General features: G+C 43.9%; 3 protein-coding genes across 11 annotated transcripts in view; all 3 read right to left on the bottom strand.

Moving 5' to 3' along the window:
• Positions 1–1,263: 1,263 nt before the first annotated feature.
• On the bottom strand, positions 1,264–10,279 carry PPIL6 (peptidylprolyl isomerase like 6). 6 transcript variants are annotated; one of them, XM_085217515.1, is made up of 9 exons: positions 10,127–10,279; positions 9,509–9,604; positions 6,929–7,117; positions 5,902–5,964; positions 5,610–5,757; positions 4,497–4,550; positions 2,696–2,831; positions 2,458–2,521; positions 1,264–1,481 (listed from the first exon to the last, which is right to left on the bottom strand). In XM_085217515.1, exons 1-8 carry the CDS (start codon positions 10,211–10,213, stop codon positions 2,497–2,499), a joined length of 798 nt encoding a protein of 265 aa, XP_085073641.1. In that variant the 5' UTR covers positions 10,214–10,279; the 3' UTR covers positions 1,264–1,481; positions 2,458–2,496. The 6 variants fall into 6 exon arrangements, with proteins under 6 accessions (XP_085073641.1, XP_085073640.1, XP_010705783.1 ...); XM_085217514.1 differs by adding an exon at positions 9,095–9,191 and having other exon boundaries at positions 1,264–2,831; XM_010707481.4 differs by having other exon boundaries at positions 1,264–2,521.
• Positions 10,280–15,819: 5,540 nt separating this feature from the next.
• On the bottom strand, positions 15,820–25,486 carry ZBTB24 (zinc finger and BTB domain containing 24). Its single transcript, XM_085217511.1, has 7 exons — positions 25,319–25,486; positions 22,672–23,668; positions 22,101–22,268; positions 21,851–21,934; positions 21,225–21,308; positions 18,727–18,808; positions 15,820–17,864 (listed from the first exon to the last, which is right to left on the bottom strand). Exons 1-7 carry the CDS (start codon positions 25,484–25,486, stop codon positions 17,228–17,230), a joined length of 2,220 nt encoding a protein of 739 aa, XP_085073637.1. The 3' UTR covers positions 15,820–17,227.
• The window catches only part of AK9 (adenylate kinase 9), a 57,299-nt gene continuing 56,810 nt past the window's right edge, over positions 25,434–25,922 (bottom strand). For all 4 annotated transcript variants that reach the window (XM_085217505.1, XM_085217507.1, XM_085217506.1 and 1 more), the window contains one exon: positions 25,434–25,773. In XM_085217505.1, coding sequence (XP_085073631.1) covers positions 25,571–25,773 — 203 coding nt within the window. In that variant the 3' untranslated portion in view covers positions 25,434–25,570. The remainder of the gene's footprint in view (positions 25,774–25,922) is intronic.

The following is a 25,922-nucleotide window of genomic DNA, read 5'->3' as shown; positions in this document are numbered from 1 at the left end:
TGTGTTGACAGCTCCTGAGCCATCTGCAGACATATCTGTATATTTTAGGTTTTTGTTTCTCACAATAACTGAAGAAAAACCTGAATCCCCTTTCTAAAGTGAAGATGTTCATTATGCTCCCTCAAAGCATGTGGGATCACTGTAGGTCTGTGGACTCTTCAAACACTAAGTTAACCAACTTGCTAAGTGATTTGTTAAATTCATCCCCATTTAGCAAAGAAGCATTAGAATGCTGCTTTTCCTGAAATCTCATCTTAAGCTCAGGCAAAACAGGGTCTCTCCTCATACTTTGCTAATTCCACCTCTCCCAACTTGGATGGCCTCGTTTTGCAGATTTGAGCAGCTCACGCAGAGAGCTCAGTGCAGGAGCAAAGGTCGCTCCCCCTGGCACAGTCTCTGTGTGGTGCTGGAAATACAGGGTGGAGATGGTGGTGTGCTGACCGTGTCTGCACAGCCCTGACAGCTCTCAGAGTTGCTGCTCTTTCCTATGAGCTTCCTGTGCACTTCCTTGTGGCCTTTCTCCAGGCTGCATTTTCATTTTCTTCTTTTAGTGTTTCTCTGCCATTCCCTGCTGAGACCACCAGCATCCAGGCTCTGCACAGATCGTCAGAGACATCTTGCATGTATGAGACCGTCAACACCAGCAATCAGTTGTGTATTACGTATTTTCATCCACAGGTAACCTTAAAATTTCCTTCTGTGCAGTAACTTTATAAACAAGATTTTACTCTAGTTTAGTGACAATAATGACTTTAATCAAAAATAATCATTTGAAACTTACACCTGTTCTAACAGTTCTCATTTTTGCCTGAAGTAGCTCAACCTGATTTCAAAGGGGTTTCTTTTAGCTCATAGCAGTCGCTGCAGGGTCAAATGTCTGGCATTCAGAGATTCCTCGGTCCTGCAAACATTTTTTTCTGCCTTCCTCTGATATATCTGAATTACAGCATGTAGGCTACACTTCATGTTAGAGCTGTGCTGGGCAGTGGTGCCCTGAGCTGCACTCTGTGCTGTGTGGAGGTTGGTGGTAGAGGCAGAATTTAGCCAAGAGTGGTTGGCTTTATCCTTCTGCGAGTGTTCCAGCAGTACTGTGTCTGCCTGTCACTATATAATCATACTAAGCTATTATCCAGAAACTGTAGACTGGCAGAAGTCTTTTTCTATACTTTATGTTCACATTTTTTTTCTCTATACTCATATAAAAGTGCTCTTATCAGCCTATGAACATTTTTTAAACTAAGTCAAAATAACAATCCCAACACATTCACATTTGCAAGAAGTGTTTATTTTATCTTACATGAAAGCCATCAAGGTCTGTGAAAAGCTGAGCAGAAATCAGTGCTCTACCTTGCTGCAAACCAGTTGGTGATCATGGCTGGAAAGTCCCACACTTTGTAACTTTGCAGGCCACTCTAGGCCTTTCATTATACGTTGGTACAGTTTCCAGTCGCTGGAGAACCTCTGTGCCCTCAATCAGTTGCCTGCAGCAGGGAGGAATAGCAGCTTTGATCCACCTTTGCTGCCTGAGCAGTATCCCCTGTCCCTGAAGCCAGCTCTGTAGCCACCATAACAAAACCAAGCAGGCTCTGCTCTCTATTCTTTACAATGGGGTAAAAAACACCATTGGTTCTTGATTAAATAGTTGCTATTTAGCTTTTTAGGGGATATGAAAATAGTGAGTATGGCAGTTACATTTATTTAAAGAAACAAGCCTTGTACCAGCTACGAATGGCCATTCATTTTGAGGAGAAAGAAGTAAAAAACTGTGTTATCAGAAGTGACAGTTATTGGAAGTGTTTCCCTGAGAAATACCTTTCATTTCCTCCCTTTGCAGTGCCAACCTGAGTCCTTGAAAACAGTCCAACGTTCTGCAATCTTTACAGTTTTCAAGATCTTTTGAAAAAGGCTTAGATAATTAAAAGCACAAATTATCTGAACTTTTCCTCTGTTTTGAAAGTGAGATGGCTACAAGCGAAAACGTTTTCCAGTTTTTCTATATGTTAATTAAAAGCTTGTCCTGCAGAGATTAGCCTTGTAATGGAGGTCAGTTGTGCTCAAGGATCCTGCACCTTCCAGATTACACAGCTGGTGGCAAGGCAGGAATTGAAGGTAAACACCATGGGTTGGAAATCTATCCAGCCAGCCACCAACTTGGCTTACTCTCTATAGCTTAGGCAGTCATGCTTTTCATGTCCTTCCAAAATGCTATCTGTAACAGTGACATGAAAGCAGCACAGCATATTTCTCTTTCTGAAGCAAACTGCACAGAGCAATGATCATCCTCATTATATTTATGAAAAGCTGAAAATCTCAACAGAGTCAGCCCTGCATTAATTTACTGAGACAGACATTCACTAAAACAATTTATCTTGGCCATTGAGGGCTGACCAGAAACTAGAGGCTTTGCTCCAAGCCCATTAGGATACACCTTCAGCTGACACCAAGCTATGCAAGCACCTCTTTGCAGCCTTTGTCCTTGAGAGATCCCAGCAGCTCTCAGCTTTGCCATTGGGTTTTCCAGCTTGATCAAGCCAGGCCAGAGCAAATAAATGGAAAGAAGGGTGTCATTAGATACATCAAATGTGCGTTATCCATCCTCTCCCTGGCCAGAGATATCCATACTGCAGTTGCCATGTCCTGCAGAGCTATGGTAATACCTATGTGCTGCAGCAGATGCAAGCTTGTGCATACATACCCAAAAGCCACACATTTTTTGTCCAGGTAGGGAACTGGCTGGAGTGTGATGTAGAACTGGGAGCCATTGCTGTGGCGGCCCTTGTTAGCCATCCCAAGGACTCCTCTTCCCTTGTGAGGGATGGCAAAGTTTTCATCTGGGAAAAGAGTTCAGGGATAAAAGGCAGAATCTGTACTGCTTCCTCTGTTCCTCTTTGCTTCCAACTCCCATAACCTCCCACTTTTCTTTCCCACTCACCCTTTTCCTTTTTCCACAAAGGTCCCTCATCAAGTCTCATGTGAGTAAAGTCTGGTATGAACCAATGTCCTTCCTTGAAATGTCTTCCCACTAATATTCAGTTCTCAAGCAAGCAAAGAAGCCAATTAAAATATTTAGATTTTATCATTTTTAAAAATAATTTTTACCCTTTTTAGTGCCTTTCTCCAAAGCTGATTCATAAAAATGGTAATTAAATGTTAACCGAATAGTTACTCCCTGAATGCTGAGTTGTGGTTTGCAAAATATCTTCAGCAGTCTAATTTTGGATTAGAATGCTTTGTGCTATGTCACGGCTCTCCTGTCCAAGTGATTCTCTGTAATTACCTCAGTACTTTGAACTCGTCACAGTAAAATGTAGCTGTGTCCCATTAATTTCAGCAGGCATTGCAGTGAATGGAGGCGTGCCAACCACCCAGTTTTGCAGAAAAGTTTCACCATCTGACAGAGGCATCTGTCACTGCTTGCAGATATCAAAGATATTTGTCCTCTGCACTCTGTGCAAATAGTTTGGCAGGAAGAACTCGGAAAGCAATCTAGGCCTTAAAATAGGCATACCCAAGTGAACACCTTGCTAGGGGATGAAAAGCAATGTGCAGCTTTTAAAGAAAAAGGAGAAGAAGCAGAGCCCTGGGCAGCAGAGCTGAAACCTGCCTGGCTACTCAATTCCAGTCTGCTTTGGCTTGGTCCCATAGCCTTGAGGTGAAAGCGGGCTCTTCGCTGCCTTTGAAAATAAAGTTTTCAGCCACACTTGGAACTTCTGATCTCACTGCTGGCTGCTGCCCAGCCTGCTCAAGTGTAACATTGGTAGTGACACTGTCAGTAAGAAAGCTTTTACATAAGAGAACATAAATCAGTTTCAGAAGTGCTTTAGCTGACCTAAAATGTCTTTATGGATAGCATTTAATCCAAACAGAATATCCCAAACTTCTATGTCAATTACATGGGTTATTTTTCTTAAATATTACATGTAATAATGTTCTTTTTTCTTTATCTCTAACTACTTTCTATCAGCGGGGGGTGAACATTTATTGTTAAATTTGCTCACACCTGTCATCTCCCGACCTTCACAGCTTTATAGGCATTCTATATTCAGTTGGATTCAGAAGTAATTCACATTCGGAGCTGCAGAACCGACAGTGGTAATGCGTGTGGTGTGCCCAAGCCTTAAAAACTGCCTGAGATCCAGGAAATCTGGAGTTAAAGCCAACTCACTTCCATTACTTCAAACATATTCAAGCAAAAGGTATCAGCTGCCTGGAGATCTGCAGCTAATCCAGTTCTGTGTGAGTGTTTGCAGTTTGAAGCAGGCAGGCAGGTGACCCTCTGCCTTGATTTTGGTGGGGAAAAGGATTGGTGGAGCTGAGCATCCAGTGCAGGGGCCAAGACTGCAAGTCAGTTCTTAAGCCAAAATCTCACTGAAAATCAAACCATTTCCTCAAGGGAAACAAAGGGAAATCTTCAGGTTATTCTGTAAGATTGGATAGACAGCTTGATTTTTATTGAAATTTGACATTTGTGCAGTGAAGTAATTTAGAGAACGTACCTTCAAATGTGGGACCATAAATTGACTCTCCTCCATCTCCTTTCCCAGTTATGTCTGTTGGGTAGACATGGTGTAATGATCACAGGTCAGGTGGATCACAGGCATAACTCAGGGTTATCTGAATGGCTCCAGCAGAGCTTGGAGACATGGGTTGCCCATCTTCCAGGGAAGCCAAAATTACTCTTTTAATACCAACATTTTAACAGACTTTTTGGAAGAACTTTTCATGGATCACTGCATTAGCCAAGGTAGGGGCAGGCTGGGAGAAGGGCATCGACTGCAGTGAGTGGGATTAGAGCGAGGGAGGGGGAAAATGCAGCTATGATGTTATGGCAGATTAATACTCCTAACTTGCCTGAGAAAAATGATTTGGTAAAAGAGAAATAGAAAAAGATTTCTGATGGGCAAGGTTTAGGTTGCTTTGTGGACTACACAGATAGCTGCTTAGACATTCTTGGACTTTTAAAGTTCATCTTCAAAGTATAAACTAAAAATGGATTTGAGCAGTCCCACTTGGAGTAGCAGGGCAAACGTGGGTAAGAAATACAGGTAGGTAAGACAAATGATTGACCAAAGGGGAGTGAGTAATGAAGGCAATCTCTTCTGATACAGCTCTGTATCTTGTCCTCCATCAGGGTGTCAGACAGCCTCTGTTAAGACATTTCACAATGCCTTTCTCCTCAGTACGCAGTGCCTGACTCCAGGCATGGCTCTGCTGCTCAAGCAGCTCACCAGCATGTCTGACATGGCTCTGAGACTTGACTAAGTGCCTTCATAAGTTAATCTCTCAATAAAACAAGTAGTATGTTTTCCTGTGGCTATTCCTAGTGTTTTAACGTTTTCATTTAGTCTTCTAGGTACTTAGTGAAAGATCTTTTGAAGAAGTCTTTAATAATAAAAAGAACAAGTTATCTATACATTTCCTCTATTTAGAGAGTGAGATGGCTAAAGGAGAAATTACTTTCCAGTTTTCATATGTATTAAGATCTTATCCTGCTCTTAATAAGACATTAGCTTTAGTTTGGTTACATCTGCTTGGACTATAACCCATGCTGGTCATCCCATCCCACTTCTGCTGTGACCCAGATTTACTATGGACATTTGGAAATGCACCTCCTCCTTGGATCCACACGGGTTTTACAAACCGATGAAAACAGGAATTTTTGTAAGTGAGCTCTTGACCACTGCTGGCAGACGTCACTCCTCCTTCACACAGAGCACGGAAATTCTCACAGGTTTTGGGGCATACATCAGAAAAGAGCTGTAAAATAAGCATGAGAAGAAAAATATGAAATTCATAACTGACATTAGCTGCCCAGATTTCAGCCTTCTTTCCCTCAGGAAGTAAAAACTCAATGTTTGGTATCTTTACTCTTTGCTTTTGCTGTTCTACTCAGCCACTTACCTCAAACAGAAGTGTCCCAATGGGCTGCTCCTCAATGGCTATGTCCAAATACACAAACACGTGCTGTTTGGGCCAGAAAAACAAATCCAGTGAGATGAAGGCCAACTTTCAGTGCAGCCCTTCCTATCTAATGCAGGTCAGTGCCAGCAGCTCAGTGAGAGCCATCTCAGCATGTCTGTGGGATGGTACAGTACAGAACTATATTCCTACTGCTTTGTTTAAACAAACAAAAAGGCAAAGGATGTTTCACTCTTCTGGGCAGAAATAATCCTGGCAATGTTAGAGCCATCTTCACCTTGTACTTGTTTGTGTGCCTGTTGTGGCCCATATGATATGGGCAGGGTAAGTGAATTAGCAGGAATAGCCATCACCCCACCAAAAGGGACAGTTCTTGCTCTATGCCCTTAATTCTCAAATCCACATGGAATCAGTGTGATATTTGCTGTGCTTCAACTGAGTACTGTGTTTTATCTGGTCAGTACAGTGTCCACTTCTGGGCTTCCCAGCTGAAGAAGGCTGGGAACTTCTAGAGGGAGTCCAGTGGAGGGCCACAAAGATGATAAGGGATCTGGAACATCTCCTTTATGAAGAAAAGCTGAGAGACATGGGACTCTTCAGCCTGGAGGAAAGAAGACTGAGAAAGGATCTTACCAATGCTTGTAAATATCTAAAGGGCAGGAGTCAAGTGGATGGGTCTGGGCTCTTTTTGGTGGTACACAGTGACAGGACAAGGGGCAACAGCACAAACAGGAACACAGAACTTTCCATATGAAAGTGAGGAAAAACTTCTTTACTGTGAGAGTGACAGACACCAGAGTAGGTTGCCCATAGAGGCTGTGGAGTCTCCTTCTCTGGAGATGTTCAAGACCCACCTGGACGCTTCCTGTAGGGAACCTGTTTTTAGCAGGGAGTTGTATTCAGTGATCTCCACAGGTACCTTCCAACCCCTACAATTCTGAGATTCTGTGATAATACATTCAGTTGGTTAACACACCTTGCACTCTTCTTGTAGAATCACATTACTTGCCTGGCTGCTCTTCAGGTGTTTGGTGTAGAAATCCTCTGTGATTGCTTGGTAAAGGGCCTCAGGCTTAAAATCGCGGTAGCCCCATTTGCAATAGGCCCACTCGAGCAACTGCTTCTCATCGCCCAGCAGCCATCCATTAACGAAGCACATCACACGGGAGGCATATCCCCACACCTCGCCTCTCAGCTCCTGCATGGAAGAGGGAGAGCACAGAGCCTCAAGGGGTTATTTTCACATTTAGTAGAGATGCAATTGATAATGCTGTACAAACAGGTAGAGTGGCCTGTGGTATTTTTGTGCTTCTCCTACTTTTAGACTCATAAATCTTGCTAACCCAGAGAATCTGCAGCAGCGGTTTTGGTGAGGTGTGCTGGAAGGGAAAGCTGGCACAGCAGCTGGGCAACTGAGGCAAGGAGTAAAGCAAGAAGTGGCTGAGATCTCTTGGTTTGTTTGGCCCAGAGCAGAAGACGCTGAGGGGAGGCCAAATGGTGGCCTACAGCTCCTCATAGGGAGTGGAGGGGCACTGCTGAGCTGTTAAAATCATAGAATGACCAAGGTTGGAAAAGACCTCAAAGATCATCCAGTCCAACCATCCAATCATACCACCAATATTTCCCCACTCAAAAATGTCCCTTAGTACAACATCTAAAAGTGTCTTGAACACCTCCAGGGATGGTGACTCCACCACCTCCCTGGGCAGCCCATTCCATCACCTGACAGCTCTTTTGGAGAAGAAATTTTTCCTAATGTCTATCCTGAACTTCCCCTGGCTCAACTTGAGGCCGTTCCCTCTTGTCCTATCACTAGTTATGTGGGAGAAGAGGCCAACTCCCACCTCACCACAGCCTCCTTTCAGGGAGTTGTAGGAAGCAATAAAGTCTTCCCCTGAGTCTCCTCATCACCAGACTGAACAATCCCAGTTCCCTCAGCTGCTCCTCATAAGACTTGTGCTCCAGACCTCTCACCAGCTTCACTGCCCTTCTCTGGACATGCTCCAGGGCCTCAGTGTCTTTCTTGTAATGAGGGGCCCAGAATGAACACAGTAATCGAAGTGCAGCCTCACCAGAGCTGAATACAGAGGGACAGCCCCCTTCCTGGCAAAACTATTTCTGATACAAGCCAGGATGCCATTGGCCTTCTTGGTCACCTGGGCACGCTGCTGGTTCATTTTCAGCCAAGCATCGACCAACAACCCCAGGTCTACTTTCTCCTTACAGTCTTCCAGCCACTCTGCCCCAAGCCTGTAGCGTTAATCAGGATTGTTGCGGCCAAAGTGCAGAACCCAGCACTTGGTCTTTTTGAAATTCATCCCACTGGCCTAAGCCCAGTGATCCAGCCTGTCCAGGCTCTGAAGGGCCTTTCTACCCTCAGGCAGATGACACTTCCTCTCAACTTGGTGTCATCTGCAAACTTACTGAGGGCGCACTCAATTCCCTCGTCCAGGGCTGCCAGCTTCTCCAAGAGAATACTGTGGGAGACAGTGTCAAAGGCTTTGCTGAAGTCTTGGTAGACTATGTCAACAGCCTTTCCCTCATCCACCAGGTGGGTCACTCAATCACAGAAGGAGAGAAGGAGATCAGGCTGGTCAAACAAGATCTGCCTTTTGTGAACCCATGCTGGCTGGTCCTGATCCCCCAGTTGTCCCACACATACTGCGTGATCTTGCTCAAGATGATCTGCTCCACAGCCTTTCCTGGTGCTGAGGTCAGACTGATAGGCCTATGGTTCACTGGATCCTCCTTATGACCCTTCTTGTAGATAGGAATCACGCTGGCAAGCCTCCAATCCTCTGGGATCTCTCCATCTGACCAAGAATGCTGACAGATGGTAGAAACCAGCCTGGGAATCACTCCACCAGAGGGAGGAGTAGTAGGTCTCTAATTGTTGCCACCTGAATCGAGGGTGGTTTATTCTGCCCCCCACCCCAGACTTCCAGGTCAGGAGGTAGATTATCCTGAGGATAACTGCACTGACTTCAAGACAGATCTAAAGAAGGCATTGAGAACCTCAGCCTTTTCCTTATCCTCAGTGTCACGTTCCCTGCCACATCCAGTAGAAGACACAGATTTTCTCTCCTTAGCCCTCCTCTTACTGTTAATATATTTGTAAAAAAGGTTTTTGTTCTTTTACTACAGTGGCCAGGTTGAATTTAAGCTGGGCTTTTACCTTTCTGACTTTCTCCCTGCATATCCTAACAATCTTCGTACTCTTCCCCAGGTTGCCTCTCCCTTCTTCCACAGGAAGAAGGTGACAGGGACAGGACCTAGGAAAACGGCAAGAAGCTGTGTTAAGGCAGAGACATGCTGGGTGTTAGGAAGAGCTTCTTCATGAGAAGGTGATCAGGCACAGAACAGGCTACCAGACTACCCAGGCTGGTCACAAGGCTGAGCTTGCTGGAGTTGAAGAATCTCCTGCACAATGTGCTCAGACATATATTTTCATTTTTAGGGAGTCCTGTGTGGAACCAGAAGTTGGACTTGATGATCCTATGGTCCCTTCCAACTCAGGATATTCTATTACTCATGAGCCAAGATCTACTTAATTTCAGACATGCAGCTATATAATAGTTATAAGAGTTACCTTCTTTTTCTTCTGTAAATATTCATCCCATGCAAATTCTAATAAAGGATGTACTACAGGATCTGCAAACTTGCTTGGAAACTTCAGCTTCAGTGCCTAGATATACCAAATGTGGAAAAAGAAATTGCTTACAAGCAGTATAATAGCCCCACCCATCCATCCTATCCATGCTTGCATTTCCCTAATTAATTACAACCTGAGCCAAAGCCTCAGTAAGTCCAATGATTGCACCACACCCATCCTGCACTGGCATAATTCCTGGCACCTGCAGAAGCACAAACTGCTCTGAACACCTGCTCACAAATGTTGTGGGAGATTTTGTAAGAATGTCTGCTTCACAAATATGAATTACACTCTCCTCCTCTGCCACATGAGATAGATGCAAGTAGCAAGACATTCAAAGATATCAGAGCGTCATCAGCTGCATTTTTGCATGCATTTCAACAGCTGCAGTCCTGTAGGTGACTGAGCCCAGGGACGAGGATGTGGGACAAGGCAGGACTTCATTGTGCATGGCTCTACTGTGTGTTGTGTGGGACTGCCCAGCTACACCCAGCTCTGTGGAGGCTCCCAGGCCCTCTAACCCTATTTCCATTCATTCCAGCACTCCCCACTTACCTCTGCTGTGCACTTGGCTACATGGAAAGCTGGGTCCTGGAGCAGGCCGGTCACCTCCACCACCATGGGCAGCCGCTCACCATCCATAGCAACTCTTTGTCAACAAGGCAGCACCATGGCAACACAGCAAGGAAGGAGGGAAAGGAGGGTGGAAAGGGAAGGGGGGAGGGGGCAGAGCCTGTGTGCAACACGCGTACATCCTGTAGAACTCTACAGAAAGTTAGGGAATACCCAATTTCTCTTTTTACTGAGGAGGAAGAAAAAGTGGATGACATGCAACACGTGCTAGAGAACTGCAGGAGCTGGCATCCAGATCTTGTTACTGATCCCCTGAGTGCTGCAGCATTTAAAGGATTGCCCTGGGATGAGGATCCTGGTCCTGACAGTGGCTGACAGCAGGTGCCCAGCAAAAGGTGCGCAGGGGAGCAAACACAGCACAGGTGCTTCCCCATTGCCCTCCCAGCCTGCAGCCAGCTGCTGCTCTGGGGTTTTGCAGTACCTTAGCACTCAGTTCCCCCTCAGTGGACCTTTTCAGTATGCATTTATTTACTTCTTGTCCAAATGGAAAAGTCCCACAGCAGTGAGATCTACAGCTTAGTACCACCCTTGATAAAGAAGCATCTGCCCCAAGGAAGCTCCCAGCAGCACGCTGCAGTGGCATGCCAGGTCATGGTTCCTATGCTGAACGCAGCACATTGCGTTGACAAAGCAGTTCTGGAGGGGTCGTGGCTGTCACAGCAAAGTTTTCTGCTGCCCTCGCACGTCTGGTCACTTTCTGCTAAATCATCCGTCCCACACAAATGCAGTTTGTGGGATGGCCATGGGCTCAGCTGGGGTTGCTGCTGTTTCACTTGTGCTGGGTCGCATGTTACAAGGAAGCTATTGGCTTTTTCATGTTTCCAATAGGAAAAAAATATCACTTTTGACATATTAAAATCCTATGTAGCGACAGGGCTTTAATTTGCACTCACACAAGGGGTGACAGAGAACAAGCTGAGATATGACTCTAACTAAACACAGCACATTGGAGGATTCAGCTACAGCTGCTTGTTTGATTCCATGAGGAAAGAGAGAATCAAGGAAAAGGAATGGGAAAAGGGAGCCCTTTTCTTCTTCCTGCCTCAGGCCAGCATGATGGCTCCAAAGCTTCTACAGCCTGTGACAAGCAGAGCCTAATTTTAGTAGAATGGCTTGTGCTCCAGTCAAACTTCTGTAGTAGCCCTGTATAAAGCCCAAAGTGAAGCAACATACCCAGAGTCAAATATAAACTAAGATACACTTCAGAAAATATTCTCTTTGGTCTCCATTATTCTCTATATTTACCTTGATATACATACTGAAGTTTGGGCTTTTAAAATGCCTCTTTCCTCCTTGTTGCACTACAAAACATAAAAATTAAAACCAAAGCAATCAACCGCATATTATTTTGAAACAAAAAATTGATGCCATTATTTCCTAAGTGTGCTTAAATTTACACTCACTGTTCCTGAAATTTAATTCCATACATAGATAAGACTGATTCCTACTCCTTTTTCTTTATATATAAATAAATAAATATGATACTGTTTTGGAAGCTTAGTGACAGTACTTTAATGGCTGTGAATGGCTTGTGGGAGCTGTGGGAGCTAAGAGCTCATGGAGCAGTTTACTCACACAGCCCTGCACTTGCCTGAGAGTAGGAATTACAGTGAGGGAGAGCATGGCAGGTGCAAGCAGTGTACAGTACATTGAAAAGATGATCCTTTCACAGACCGTGCAGCTGACGTTCTTGGAAATATGGAGATCTTTGAAATGCATACACATGCCCTGACACACAAGCCCAAGCTTTCCTTCCTGGTTCTGAGAGCTTGCTCTTCCAAGATGTTTTCACCAGCTGTGCCTGCTGCCACTGGAGCTCCTTTCAGTCCAAGATAGCATTGAGGAGACACTGAGAGAGAGAGAGGCAGATGGGATTTGTCCACAACACTGAGTGAGAACTGCCACATAGAATCATGGAGTCCCTAGAGTCTGAAGGGACCCTTAAAGATCATCTAGTCCAGCTCCCCTGCAATGAACAGGGACATGCACAACTAAGTCAGATTGTTCCGGGCCTGATCCAGCCTTGTCTTGAATGTTCCCAGGGATGGGGCATCAACCACATCTCTGGGTAATTTGTTCCAGTGTCTCACCACCCTCACTGTAAAAGATTTCTTCCTTAAATCTAACCTAAATCTACCCTCTTTGAGCTTGAAGCCATGTCCCCTTGTCCTATTACCACAAACCCTGCTAAAGAGTCTTTCCCCTTCTTTCCTGTAGATCCCCGTTAGATAGTGAAAGGCCGCTATCAAGTCACCTCTCAGCCTTCTATTCTTCAGGCTGAAATGAAGATGTGCTGGCAGGAGAACTGGAAGGGGGCACCCAGTAGCAGGAGGACAGCCCAACAACTGCAGCAGCACCCAGCTAGAAGCTGGGGAAAGACTAACACTTGCTGGAGACACAAATACCAAAGAGCTTCATAGCAAATAGGTGGAGAGGAAATGCTGCACAGCTCCTCCGCTGGAGCTGCTGAACCACAACAGGGCGTGCTGTGAAAGAAAGCAACCACTGATGCTTTGTACCAGCTGCTGTCAGGTAAATACTTTATGGAGGAAATGCAGTTGTTACCAGCCAGCAGTCAAAGCAAACATGGTGACCTTCAAGAATGGGGAGGACCGAGCTGTACACTGCCAGGAGCAGCACCCTCTAGGAACGACCCTACTCCAATAGTAATTTCAGTTTGGTGGGATTAAAATACTAGCCAGGAAATAGTGGCAAGCATACTACAGTTAGATGCTGGAGATGCTTTTTCATTTAGAATATGCCTGGATATTTTTTTTTTCCATTGGGAAGAATTGCCTGGGCCAGAGACGAGCAGTGATCCAGCTGTTGTAAAAAAACATTTATTGTTCACCATCTTTTTATGGAAGATCGGAAAATGGATGAATTGTGTAGGACTCCCATAGTTAATAGAACTGCAGGTCTGGTAAAAGCAGCCTCGTCAAACCCCTGAAGCACGGATGAAAGAGGTTCTGACACCACAGCTGTGGGAAGTACAGCATCACTAGTTCCCTCCTAGTCTTGAAAAGGACCTCCAAAAGGAGGAGAATTGGAAAGCAATAGTTTAATTGCAGGTAGCGAGCCAGTCTCCTTCCTGAACAACTGACAAGATCGATGCCAGGCTCAACATCCCCAGCTTCAGCCTGAACATAAACATTCAGTTTACAAGAGCTTCCCATGAGGTAGTTGACAGCTCTTGCACTGCTGTAAAACCCCTCCCCTGGTAGTCCCTCTGAGCATCAAAGAGAGCATAAAGCAAGTACAAAAACAAACTAAAAAACAAAAACAAAACCTGCAAAACCAACCTGCGAAGGTGAAGATTTTCCTAATTTGCTTTCACAGCTCATATGAATGTTCTCATATTCATCTGTCAAAAACAGAAGGCACACAGAGACAGCATCTCAGCTCCTGGACACAGAACTGCATACCGTTTTGAACTTTAGATTGCTGAGGTCGAGTGTCATTTACAGCTCCAGCATGAATATAACTAGGAAGGAGAGTAAGCATGCACACGATAGCCAGGCACACACTTCAGCACAGTGGAACCCCATGGGAATTTGTTTAAACTTTCACTTAGGGAATCTGTCAAAACCTTCAGCAAAAAAAAAAAAAAAAAAAGGCAGTTTCTCATGAACTTGCATTTGAAAGTATAGAAAAATCACTTTAGAGGTCACATGCGCTGAGTAACTCACAAATGTAGTGGCCTCAACATAAAACTCTGTTAATTGCTCACAAAAGCAGATCTTTCAGTAGTTACCTATTTTCCTGCATTTAAGTCCAAAATCCTAACCTCATTTTAACATAGTAAACAATGCGATGGATTTGCTAAGAAGATTATCCTGTGCAGGGAAATGAGAAACTAAGGTGTTTGTTAGCTAAGGAGTAAAGACACTGAAGAGAGCTGCTCTGAAGCACAGTCTTAAGGGCACATGTTTTTGCTGAACAGTTCTTAGTGACGTTATTGACAGCTGGACTGAAAAGCAAAGCTGCCGGGTTGGTTTTAAAACTCAAAGCAATTTTGAAGGCTTCAGTTGTAGCCTTAAAAATGCACACAAAGGACAGAGATTTATTTTCAGTGTTAACAGAAATGCATTCACTACAAATGAAGGAAATGGTGTCAGAAAGCAGTGTTTGTGGTATGAGAAGCCACGTGGGCTTATAATTTCTCAAGTGCAAGCTAAAACGTGTGCTGACAGCTTAAGCAATGCGGAGTGAAAGATTAGCTGCTGCTGTGTTGTTCAAAGAGGCTCATTCCTACTGCTTGTTGAGTAATTTGGTAGAAAAAAAAAGGGTAAGAGAATTCCAAACCCAACACTTGTTTTAACTGTAGACAAAGAAAGCACTTGCAATCCCTGTGTGACTGCTTCTGCAAAATTATGACAAGACAGTATTCGTGGTTACATGCTACAGTATTTCAGATTATCTGCACTGCAGGTAAAAATCAAAGTTGTTAGTATGAAATCACCAGGATATTTATCTCAAATACTGCTTCTCTTTAGTGACAGAAAACATACACACTACATTTCTCTGTTCCGAAAGGGGGAAAAAATAAGGTGAAAGTCCTAACTAGAGTTCTGCTGTGGGATGCACTGACAACTGGAATGAGAGCAGCAGGCCACCAAGGTGACTAAAAAGCTGCAGCTGACATAGCTGTGTTTGTTCAGCTCTTAGGAGAATGCTTTGGGAGGACCTTACTGCTGTTTTCAGCAGCCTAAATGGAGGGCATGGAGAAGACAGAGCCAGACACTTCTTAGAGGTGTAGCAGTAGGACAAGAGGCAGCAGACACAAAGCAGAACATGGGGAATTCCAGTTAAACATAACAAACCTTTTTTTTTTCCACTATGACTATGGTCCAGCACTGGAACTAGCGGCCTAGAAAAATTGTGGATCTCCATCCTTGGAAATGTTCAAAACTGAGCGGGACTAGATAGACTCTCGAAGTCCCTTCCACCCTAACTTGTTCTGTCATTTATAAACTGTTCAGCGCAAGTGGCTCTGGTCAGTCACATAGAAAAACACAATCATCTAGAGGCTTGGGTTGAAAGGGATCTTTAAAGACCATTAAAGTTCCAGCCCTGTGCTGTGGGCTGGTTATCACCCCTCCAGCTCAGCTGCTCAGGGCCCCATGCAACCTAGCCTTCAGCACCTCCAATGATGGGGCACCCACAGCTTCTCTGGGCAGCCTGTGCCATTGCCTCACCACCCTCTGAGTAAAGAATTTGCTCCTAATATCTAATCTAAGCCTCCCCCCTTTTAATTTATATCCACTTTGTCTTGTTCTATCAAACCATGCAGAATGCCGGCCTCCCTCCTGCTTAGAAGCACCTTTCAAGTATGGAAGGCTGCAGTGAGGTCTCCCAAGCCTTCTCTTCTCCAGACCAAACAAGCCCAGCTCCCTCATGTGCCAAGCACACAATAAATTTGCTTTGTTTTTACCTGGTAACCCCCTAATTTTTAGATTTTTCATTTGTAAAAGCGATGTCAATGTAAATCACATTTTAAAACTGAAGCGAGGACTGAGAATGTTACTTTAAGTAGCAGTGGCATCTTTATCTGGATTTTACATTAGTACACTAAGTGAGGTGTTCTCAGTAGCTGAACTTGGATGCAAAGCAAAAACTCTGACATGGCATTTTATTAAGTTGTCATATCTCTTTTTGTCAGCAGTCATTAAAAACAATCTGTACACATCTAATCTAGCCAACAAAAATAGCCATACAATTTTAACGCTATATGCCCCGCTTATATAGCTCATTATGCTCTGAAGTTATTCTATTCTTTGTTTTTATGGGGACATGAACAATTACCAGCTTGAACATATATTAAAAAGTAACATTACATTCTGCTCTCAAAAGTACAAAAAAATAACACTTTAAATAGAAACTGGCTCCTAAGCTTAGACTGAGGCCTGTCAGGAAGAGAATTCCGCAGTTCAATAGACAATGCCTTCCACATCAAGAGCTCTTCAAAGTGCTTGGCAGGGTGCACGAACATTACCCCACCTCATAGATAGGAAACTAAGGCACAGAGGTCAACTGCCTTGCTCACTGTCACACAACAAGCGAGTGGTGGAATTAACAGAATGTGGGCTGTTCAGCTGTCCAGAATAACCACTGCATTGCACTGCCATCATTCAAGTGCAATGGCTGAAGCATTTCTGAGGAGCAAAACTCTTAGAGAGTACCATAAACAGAAAGGACAACTCAGAACCAAAGGCTTAAATAATTTCAACTCAAATTTGGTATTCAATAAATCAAAATGCACTTAAGAGGATGGTCACAGAGAAAGTTATACATTAACTCACAAAGAGAAAGTTCATTAGATGTAAGATATAAGGCGTTATCTTTGCAAATAGTACTCATTATCTTAAGCTTGACAGTAATTCAGGTACTATCGACTCCATCAGAGAAGTTATAGTTTCTGATCAGCTGACATCTTAACACTGTTTTTCAGCCAGCAAGGTACAAATCCCTAGAACATCACATGGAAATGCAAATAAGAGGCCAAGTAGCTGCTAAGGAGCCATGGATTTGTGTGAGGCACAGGAAAAAAGAAAAAGCTTTAATTGCTAGTGAGGTATGGACTAAATGGTGGAGAAATACCAACAATATAACAATAAAAAAGTCTAAAATAAATAAGATCAAGGAAATGGAAAGTCACCCACCAAAAATCACCAAGGTATGTTCAGATAAGATTATGCTGCTGAAAAGTGTTAGTCAGCCCTTAAATGGGGTCTAGGAGGGCTGGAACCAGACTCCACCCCTTCCGGTCACACAGCTGAATTGCCTTCACCTGTGCTCCAAGGCTGATCCAGTCCTTGCCTCAGGTGATTAATCAGTGGTTCAGGCCATGACTCAACAGTTCCCATACAGATGCTCATGAGCTGACTTATGTACTGACACAGACTCCTGGCAGGATTCAGAAATATGTACATTTTAATTCTATTCTTCACTAATTCAGTGAGAAGGAACTGTATCTTGGCTAGAGTGAGACGATTGACTTGATTCCTGAGCCAGCTGCATGTGCTAATCTGGATGGGAAGATCCTGCTAAATGAATTTCTCCATTTTGCCCTTGATGAGCATGGAGATGTTCTAGTGCTTCCTTGGAAAGGGTGATGACGTGCATTTGTTCAGGCTGAGCAGTCTCTATTTGGTTTGCCATCACACTGATGTTTTGGATTTGTTCCACTTGCTCCTGCTGAGCTGAAAGCAACAAGTTTTGCAGCTGCTGTGGTGGCTGAGCAAGCAGCGTGAGGTTAGTAGCCTGCCCTGTTGCCATATTTGGGGCACTTTCTGCAGCAACAATACTAATGCCTTGATTATGACTAGGCATGAAGTTTATATTATGCACTGCATCTGCAACCAGCAGTTGAATTTCCTGCCCTCCAGAGGTGGCAAGTTGATACTGCTGCAGTTGAAGAATATTTCTCACTTCCTCTGAATTAGTGTTGGTGCTTGGAGCAGTGCTGGCTTCTTGAAACTGCTTCTCCTTGCTATGAATTTTCAAGTGAGACTTCAGGTTGTCCAGACGAGCAAACTGCAAACTACATTCTGAGCAAGAAAAAGGCTTTTTGCCTGTGTGTAAGATGCAGTGTCTTCTCTTAGCACTGGAATCAGAGAAAGATTTTCCACATATCCCACAAGAATATGGCTTTTCTCCCCTGCAAAAGAACATACTTGATATCATGAAAATACTTGCTTTGAAGTGCTGATTTATGCAGCTTAACACAGAATAAGAATCTGAAATGATTATTTTCTTTTGCTGCATCATAAACACATAAGAATAGTCGTATCAAATATTCTCTGTCTGACTTCCTAACTATTTCTGTTCAAAATCATGAACTGCACAATGCTTTCATTTGCTACAGAAAGAACACAACTTCCCTTTTGTCCTAATACCAGAGGTACAAACTGCTACTGGATCTTGACAAGGATGCAACTTACTCACACAATCATAAGCACTACTGTAAAATGTTTATTAACAGCCATTAGCTTTAAAACTAAAGGAAATCTAACTCCTAAATTGCTGCCTGTCTCAAATGGATGATAAATTATAGTGGAAATATTTTCTTTTACATAAGGCTCACAGCAGTTCTCCAATGATTTCACATTGGAAAAACCTTTATGTAATACAGCTTTTACCCATGCCAACATCCTAAGTCGTAAAAAACGTGACAGACTACAAGAAAACTGGAAAATGCTCCAATAATCTTGTTACTCTATGGCTGCTATTTTGCTGTTAAATATTTACAGTACGAAGTTTTGCATAAATAACACAGCAGTAAGTACATCATCATTAAACAGACACAGTGCACAAAAGAAATACCTTCAACATCTTAGCACACTAGTGTTGAATAGCACAACACTTTCTACTACTAGATTAAACAAAAGTGTCAGTCTTTAATCATCCATCCAAAATGCAAACAAGACTTGAACACTCTGTAACTGAACAAGCACTAGATACAGGTATCAGAATAGAAATCAGATTTTTAAAGAACGTAATGAAAATTAGACATAATTTACCTGTGAATTCTAATGTGAGTCTGAAGAGAACTTTTAGCTGTGAATGACTTGCCACAAATTTCACAAGTGAAAGGCTTCTCACCTATCAAAAAGAAACGTGACATCAGTTCTCATTTAGTATTTAAAAACATTTGAAAGGTTCTTTTCCAGAGGGTGGTGGCACAGAACAGACTACCCAGGGCAGTGGGCATGGCCCAAAACTGCTGGAGTTCAAGGAGCATTTGGACAACGTTCTCAGACATAAGATTTAAATATTCGTTTCATCCTGTGTGGAGCCCAGAGTTGGACTCAATGAAACTTGCAAGTCCCTTCCAGCTCAGGATGTTCTACAATTCTATAACATTTCACTGTACAACGTTATTTAGCATGTACAGACAAGTGATCGTGCTTCTGCCAATGGTCAATATGGATATCTGAAACTGAACTCATTAGTAAGGGTATACCCTCATCTACCTCATTTATAAGGGTATAAAATGTTAAAAGGTACATTTCTGATATTTCTCCTCTTTGAAGATAGAAAACCGGGTGATCCAAGTCCTCAGGGCAACAAAAAAATGTACTAAAACAGATGCAGGTGCCTGCAGATGGTCCACATGGAACACAATCTTAAAAAACGCTGCCCCTGGAACACAATCTTGAAAAATGCTGCCCCTGAACTAGCAGACAGCACCAGGCTCACGTGAAGCTCCATGCCTATCGGTAAGCCCATACTTCCAAACCTGAAGTGAATCCATTATCTTAACAAGTCAGTTGACCTGTAAAACTTCATCTTAGACCTGCAATGCTCTGAGAAATATCCCATGTCTCTTCCCTTGGCACTGGGGTTGGAACTAGACCATGTTTAAAGGTTTCTTCCAATCCAAGTCATGCTATTTATCTAACACAGCTGGAGAAAAAAAAATAACTTACATTGGATTGAATAAATTGTTTTTGTTGTTGTTTTGACTGCATTTGGAATTTTTGGGTCTAATTGAGTAGAAGCAGAGTGACCAAATTAAATAACAAAAAGCTTAAAAGAAAACAGATATTACCCAGCAAAACCAAAGCTAATTCACACCACAAGTTTTCTTTGTTGCATGCAACATCTTTAAAAGACTAATTAGGAGAATCTGGATCACTACCATGGTAACCCATGCCACCAAAGCACAATGAAACTCAGAATGGGGCAATAGCCAGTTTTCAATGAAGATTCACAGTGAATTCTGGCAATGAAGATTTGTAGAAATGCGATGCTTACCAACTTTCCTATGAAAAGAGGAGTAACTTCCTTAAGTTGCCTGTGTTCTTATTATGCGTAGCGCTACAAAACTGCAGCCAAAGCAGTCATATCAATGTTAACACCTGGTTCCTTAGGATTTTACTCCTTGATTTTGAGATGGATCAGATCAATTTATATTTCTGCATTGATAATATTGGCATCTGGCCTGTCTTTTCGGGAAGCAATATCGACTGCAAATCAGTTTCTGCTAGAATTCAGTGAAATAATGTCTTTGCAACACACCTTGCTACCATGACGATCCTTCTCATTTCTCACCACCGCGCTCATGTCCCGTTACATTTATAGAGCTTTATCAGCATTGCATACTCTTATGTCAAAATGAACTGTGCTGTCCTCAAGAGAAAATGCAGTATTTCTAAGTATTGCAAATAAACACAAGCCTGGAAACACAAAAAACACCCAAGAACACAAGTTCTGACCTTATCGCAATTTGATGTTGTATACACTCTACAAGTAATATAAGTAAGAAGAGAATTCAGCTTGGGAAGAAACTATTGCCACTGTCTACAGCTATTTTAAAAGAAAAAAAATACAAGTCATTTATGCACATACTCTTCGAAGAGAAGTATTCTAAGAATCTTATGCTTTGTCATCATGACAGGTTACATCAACACTTTTATTCGATGTTTCCCAGCCATTCAAGTACCACCTTGCTTTCAAAGTCTTAGAACATTTTTTGATGTCACTTGCATTAATTCTTCCCTCCTAGTCAATGTGTGGCCAGCATCTGGCTTACTGCAGCATAATAAAATAGTAAACTGAAATGACTGTTTTTATGGTCAGCAGCATTTCCGCAAGCATCCACCCCCACAGACTGGAGTAGGGGGACATACACTCTTCCAGGATGTGTGTTTTCTGTTACTACATAGCTAACGTCTAGCCTAACAAATGCTGCACGTGGCTACTCTGATAAACTAAATTCCCACTCCACGATTTTATCACAGGAAAACTAATTGACATCTTCTGCAGCAGGTTTTCTAAGGGAAAAAAAAAAAACAAAAACCTTCCTATAACAGGTACCGCTTCTGTGCTGTTGTAACACAAGCTAAATTGTGCTTATTATGAACTGCTGATATCTTATCTCCTAATTTGAAACAGGCACAAGCACAGCCAAAGATCTACCCAGAGAAATAAGTGTCCCTTGCCTCATATATGGTTTTGTCTGTGTTATTTCAAGTGAAAAAAAAAAAAAAGCAAAAGCAACACAACACATTATTACCTGTATGTGTTCTTAGATGTTTCTTTAACTGAGCTGCATCCATGAATTTGCGATGACACTGGTTGCATTCCGGCAATGAACGGCCTTGTCGCAATAATAAAAAAAGTGTCAGTGCATAAGTGATCCCCTTTATCTCTTCAGTGATCTTTGTTAAAGCACTTTCCTGTAAAATAACCACTTTGGTATAATACGGAGATAAAACAAAAGGTGATTCACTGCCTTGTCTCTGTCTTGTCATACAAACCAGCAGAATGATACACCCCTATTTCTCTATTTGTTCTTAGCATAGTAAAAGAGGGAACTGAGAACTATCTCCCCCCTCAAACATACTTTCTCTTTTAGCATGTATGCAACAAGGGCTGCAGGGCTAAAACATTTTATGGTAAATGCAGCACAATTTTTAAACATCAGAAGGGTCTTCCTCAATTAGCTACCTTTTTAGACATTCCATTTATTATTCACTATTCTGTTTTTTCAATCCTATTCATTGTTATATTGTGATATCACGTATCATGGTAACAAAGCCTATATACACCACTGAAGAAGAATATTCAGCCTTAGATGATCTTTGCAAGGACAAATCAGCACAGACTGTCAGCCAGCTCTTAAACTGAAGCTCGTTATACCTGTGTGTACTCGATAATGGCTCTTGAGCTGTCTCTTTTGGCTGAAGTATTTCCCACACTGATCACATGTAAAAGACTTTTGCCCTGTGAAGAAAATCACTTATTAAAATGCAACCCACATCTAACATAAATATAAGAAGGAGAAAAAAAAAAAAAATCAGCACACATGAGGAAGGGCAGAAATACTTCTTTTTCTACAAAGGCATATTCTTGCAGGGAGAGGGGGTTAGCTTTGCTTTGCAATATTTACCTGTATGTAGGCTCATGTGTTCCAGAAGAGAATGCTTTGTTGTCAGAGCCTTATTGCACACAGTGCACGTGTATGGCCGCTCTCCCGTGTGCATCCGCTCATGGACCTGAAGAGAATGCTTCTGGGAAAAGCCTTTGCCACATTCACTGCACTTGTAAGGGCGCTCTCCTAAAATCAGATTTGTCAGCATAGATGCATTACTTCTCACTAAATATTCTAAGCCGATAGTAAGACTCATTGCAATCTAGTATCTACGTAAAATGACTTCCAAAAAGTGATAAGGAGAATGAAAAGAAAGAGAAAAGCTTCACGTGGCAATAAAAATCATTTAAGTATTGCCATATTACTCAAAGTTTGAACAGACAAACGATTACCTAAAGTGCAATCAGGCTATAAAGTCTGTTGATAAGAATAAAACAGCAGAGTTTCAGAAACACACCATAGCAGTTTGGATTGGTGCGTTCTTCTGGGCAGCTCTTGCTAGAGACAACAGCCTACACTTCAACAAGTGGCTCACATTGTGCAACAGCATTAAATCCTCTACTGAAAGACACAATCTCTCACAGCTTACCTGTATGACTTCTCTGATGAATAGCTAAAAAGTGATTATATTTAAATACTTTGCCACAGTCTTTACAACGAGCCTCAGAACCCGTACGTTTTCTTTTTCCATCAGTTCTCTTTGCCAGTCCTTTTTCGTCCTCTTCACCAAGAAGTTTATAATCTTTTAGTTTGATTGACCTCCTTAGCCTACGTTTGCTGTAACGGCTCTGAGCACTCTGCATTCCTTCCGACCTGGGATCACAATTCTCATCTTTCTCAGCTGACAGATTGGCAGCAGCTTCTGATCCACCAGCAGGTTCTGTTTCTTCTGCGTCTTTCCTTGCTGGATCCTGTTCGCTGACAACTATTCCTTCTGCTGCCATGTCTTTTTTCATAAAATTTTGCTTATTTTGCATGGAGTTATTCTCCCTCAGCTGCACATCTTCAGCAAAATTTGTTCCTGGTTTTTCCTCTTGGACAATATTGATCTTCCTTGGTCGCCCCCGTTTTCGCTTGGGCAGCTCTTCACTCTTCTTGTCGCCTGCAGTAAGTGCTACAGAGGTGCTGCTGTTGGAAGGGATTGGCAGTGTGTCCCCAGGGCGGCTGACCTGGTACTCATTGTAGGCCCTCAGCAAATCATTCACCTTCAGGAGCTGTGCAGTAGCTATAATCTGTTCCGAGCTTTTCTCAGTGGCATGGATATAACCCGTGTAAATAAATTCCAGCAGTGCTCCAAAGGCGTCAGCAACCATTCCTTCCAGCATGTAAATCGACTGCCCTATGTCGCCCTCATCTACAAACATCATTGAAAAGTATTCACTGCTGGCAGCGAGCAAAGCTTTATGGGCTCTGAACTGCACATTCTCCACTATTAGAGTAATGTCACAAAGAAAATCTTTCTTCCTTTGTTCTTCAAAGTTAGCTAAAATGGTATGTTTGTGAGTTTTGGAGTGGATGACGACCAGTTTCTCAGAAGGGTCAGGAGACACTTCTGCCATTTTTATTGCGTATATGCAAGGATGCACCTGCAAGGACAGAATAAGTTAAACAAATCTTAGAAGTCAGCATTATAAGACATCAAATATCATTTTGTTCATTAGTCAAGAGTGTTTAACAATTTCTGAAGCTTCTGAACTGTTTGTATAAAGTCAGCTCTAATGCCGGCAGAGATTTTCTTCTTTAGAAGTGTCTTAAAATCCAAAGAAACGGCTACAGATAGCTTCTTCCTGGATCAGTTACAGCCAGCTGTTTCAGCTATTTAGCTCTAATGTACCGTGAACTGTATGGCCACCCCTTCTGAAAACTCCTCTTTCACAACTAAAACAAACAGAACTCTTTGTTCGCAGCTCCTAAGCAGAAGCAAACAAACAAACAAAAAGTCAACCACAGCCACATTGCTGCAGATGCCCTATTTTGCCCTGAAATCCTGTGATCATGAATAAAACATTACCAGCATTGGTTGGGCAGAACTCCATGCCCTCCTGAAAGCTGATCTTTCAGAATGCTCACCTTCTAAGCTTCACCCTATGGATGTCGTTTTTGTTTTCTTAAGATCTCTGTCTAAAATAGGGCTGAGTATGCCAAGCGTTAACTGTTAAACTGTCTTTAATAAATAATGAAGATCCAGCAATTTCAGAAGAATCCACCAAATGAAAATACTACAGAAGACCCATGCTAGAATCAGAGGATCACAGAATCATAGAATGGCCTGGGTTGAAAAGGACCACAATGATCATCTAGTTTCAACCCCCCAGCTATGCGCAGGGTCACCAACCACCAGACCAGGCTGCCCAGAGCCACATCCAGCCTGGCCTTGAATGCCTCCAGGAATGGGGCATTTCTTGAGGGTCAGTTAAGCTAAAAGTGAAACTGCTTAACTACCTGCCACTTGAAGTTATAGGTTCTGTATTTTAGACAGAAGTACACGTAAGAACACCTATAAGTGCTCAGTGAAGGCAGCAGCTGTGACCAGCTGCAGGAAGGCTGTACGAAGCATCAGACAGTAGGCACAAACGACACCTAAAGGGTGAGCAGAGCAGCTCACAAGCGTGTTTACCTCCAGTCACCAAACAGCTCATGCCAGAGCCAAAGCACAATCCCATGCACAGCTGGAAGGGACCCAGGAAGCCCACCCAGCCCAGCCTGACCAGAAGTTACAGTGTGTCACTGCAGGCACTGCCCAAGCACCTCTTGAGCAGAGGAGCACAGGCACCAACCAACCCTCTAGTAGCCTGGTCCGGTGTCTGACCACCCTCGTGGTAAACAACCATTCCTTAGACCCTACATCCCCTACCCTCACAATCTCCCCCGTCGGGCGGTACCTATGCGGTGGGCTGAGATCACAGGAAGGAAGGAAGGACGGACTTCGGCGTTCGGTCGCCGAACGCCGCTCAGGCACGCTAACCCCGCACACCGGGGTCAGAGCGCGCACGGGGCGGCAGCCGCGCGGCCAGCAGCGCCGCGCCCGACGCACGCCTCCCGGCACCAGCAACGCCCGCACACTCCGTGCGGCGCGGGGCACGAAGGGTAGCGAGGCCCGCGGCCCACGCCGCGGAAGAGAAGCGGCCTCAGGGTCACCGTCGCGCCCGCCTCCCGCTAGCCCGGGCCCGGGTCCGGCCGCTCCTCCCGAGAGCTCGGGACCGGTGCGAGGCCGCCGGGGCCGGGCCGGCACTCACCGCTGCGCCGCCGCCGCCGCACTTCCGGCGCCGTGACGTGGGACGGCGGCAGCGCCCGCCCCAACCGCGGGGCCGTCGGGCGTGGGTCGGCGCGGGGTGAGCTATAGCGGCACGCTCGGAGGGAAAACGTTTTATTTTCAGCTTAAAGTTTAGTGGTGCTGTAAGCATAACAGTTGTCCCGGCGGCCTACAGCACCGCTCCGCGAGTTAATAAAGACGATACCCGAAAAAAAAAAACAACAACGCCTCCGAACTAGACAAAGCTTGGGCTGGCGTCTTTCAGGGACAGGAAGGTCTGCAGCTTGAGGTCAAAGCCGAGCGGGCGGTGCTGGGGCTCCATGTACTCGCGCGGCATCGCCCTCCCCAGGTAGGGGATGAGCTCGCAGTGCTCGCCGAGCCGCACCAGCCGCCTGCGGTACTCCTCTCTCCTGTGCGCCGGGCTGCGGGCGTTGTGCGCTGCGGGAACAGAGAGTTCTGCGTGAGCCTGGGGGCTGCGGCACGGGCAGTGACAGTACTGAGTCTGCAGCCGTGTCTCGTGCGGGTAACGGTGCGGGAGGCCGCGGCTGCTGCCTCCAAAGCGGAACACGGGAAGTTCCATTCGAAAG

This window comes from Meleagris gallopavo, chromosome 2 (genome assembly GCF_905368555.1).
Source record: "Meleagris gallopavo chromosome 2, MGAL_WU_HG_1.1, whole genome shotgun sequence".
Classification (NCBI taxonomy): Eukaryota; Metazoa; Chordata; class Aves; order Galliformes; family Phasianidae; genus Meleagris; species Meleagris gallopavo.
The sequence above is the reverse complement of the archived record's forward strand: the minus strand, read 5'-3'. Positions and strand labels throughout refer to the sequence as shown.

What these genes read in the sequence shown, in the direction of transcription:
- PPIL6 (XM_085217512.1), bottom strand. Translation starts at nt 10,213, where the DNA reads ATGGATGGTGAGCGGCTGCCCATGGTGGTGGAGGTGACCGGCCTGCTC. An exon ending in ATTTACAGAAGAAAAAGAAG is followed by an intron (nt 7,118 to 9,508) that starts GTAACTCTTATA and finishes TCTTCCATGCAG; the next exon opens with GAGCTGAGAGGCGAGGTGTG. An exon ending in CGTGTGGATCCAAGGAGGAG is followed by an intron (nt 4,551 to 5,609) that starts GTGCATTTCCAA and finishes TCTACCCAACAG; the next exon opens with ACATAACTGGGAAAGGAGAT.
- ZBTB24 (XM_085217511.1), bottom strand. Translation starts at nt 25,486, where the DNA reads ATGCTTACAGCACCACTAAACTTTAAGCTGAAAATAAAACGTTTTCCC. An exon ending in GCGGCGGCGGCGGCGCAGCG is followed by an intron (nt 23,669 to 25,318) that starts GTGAGTGCCGGC and finishes CTGTCCTTGCAG; the next exon opens with GTGCATCCTTGCATATACGC. An exon ending in CCATTATCGAGTACACACAG is followed by an intron (nt 21,309 to 21,850) that starts GTATAACGAGCT and finishes TATTGCGACAAG; the next exon opens with GCCGTTCATTGCCGGAATGC.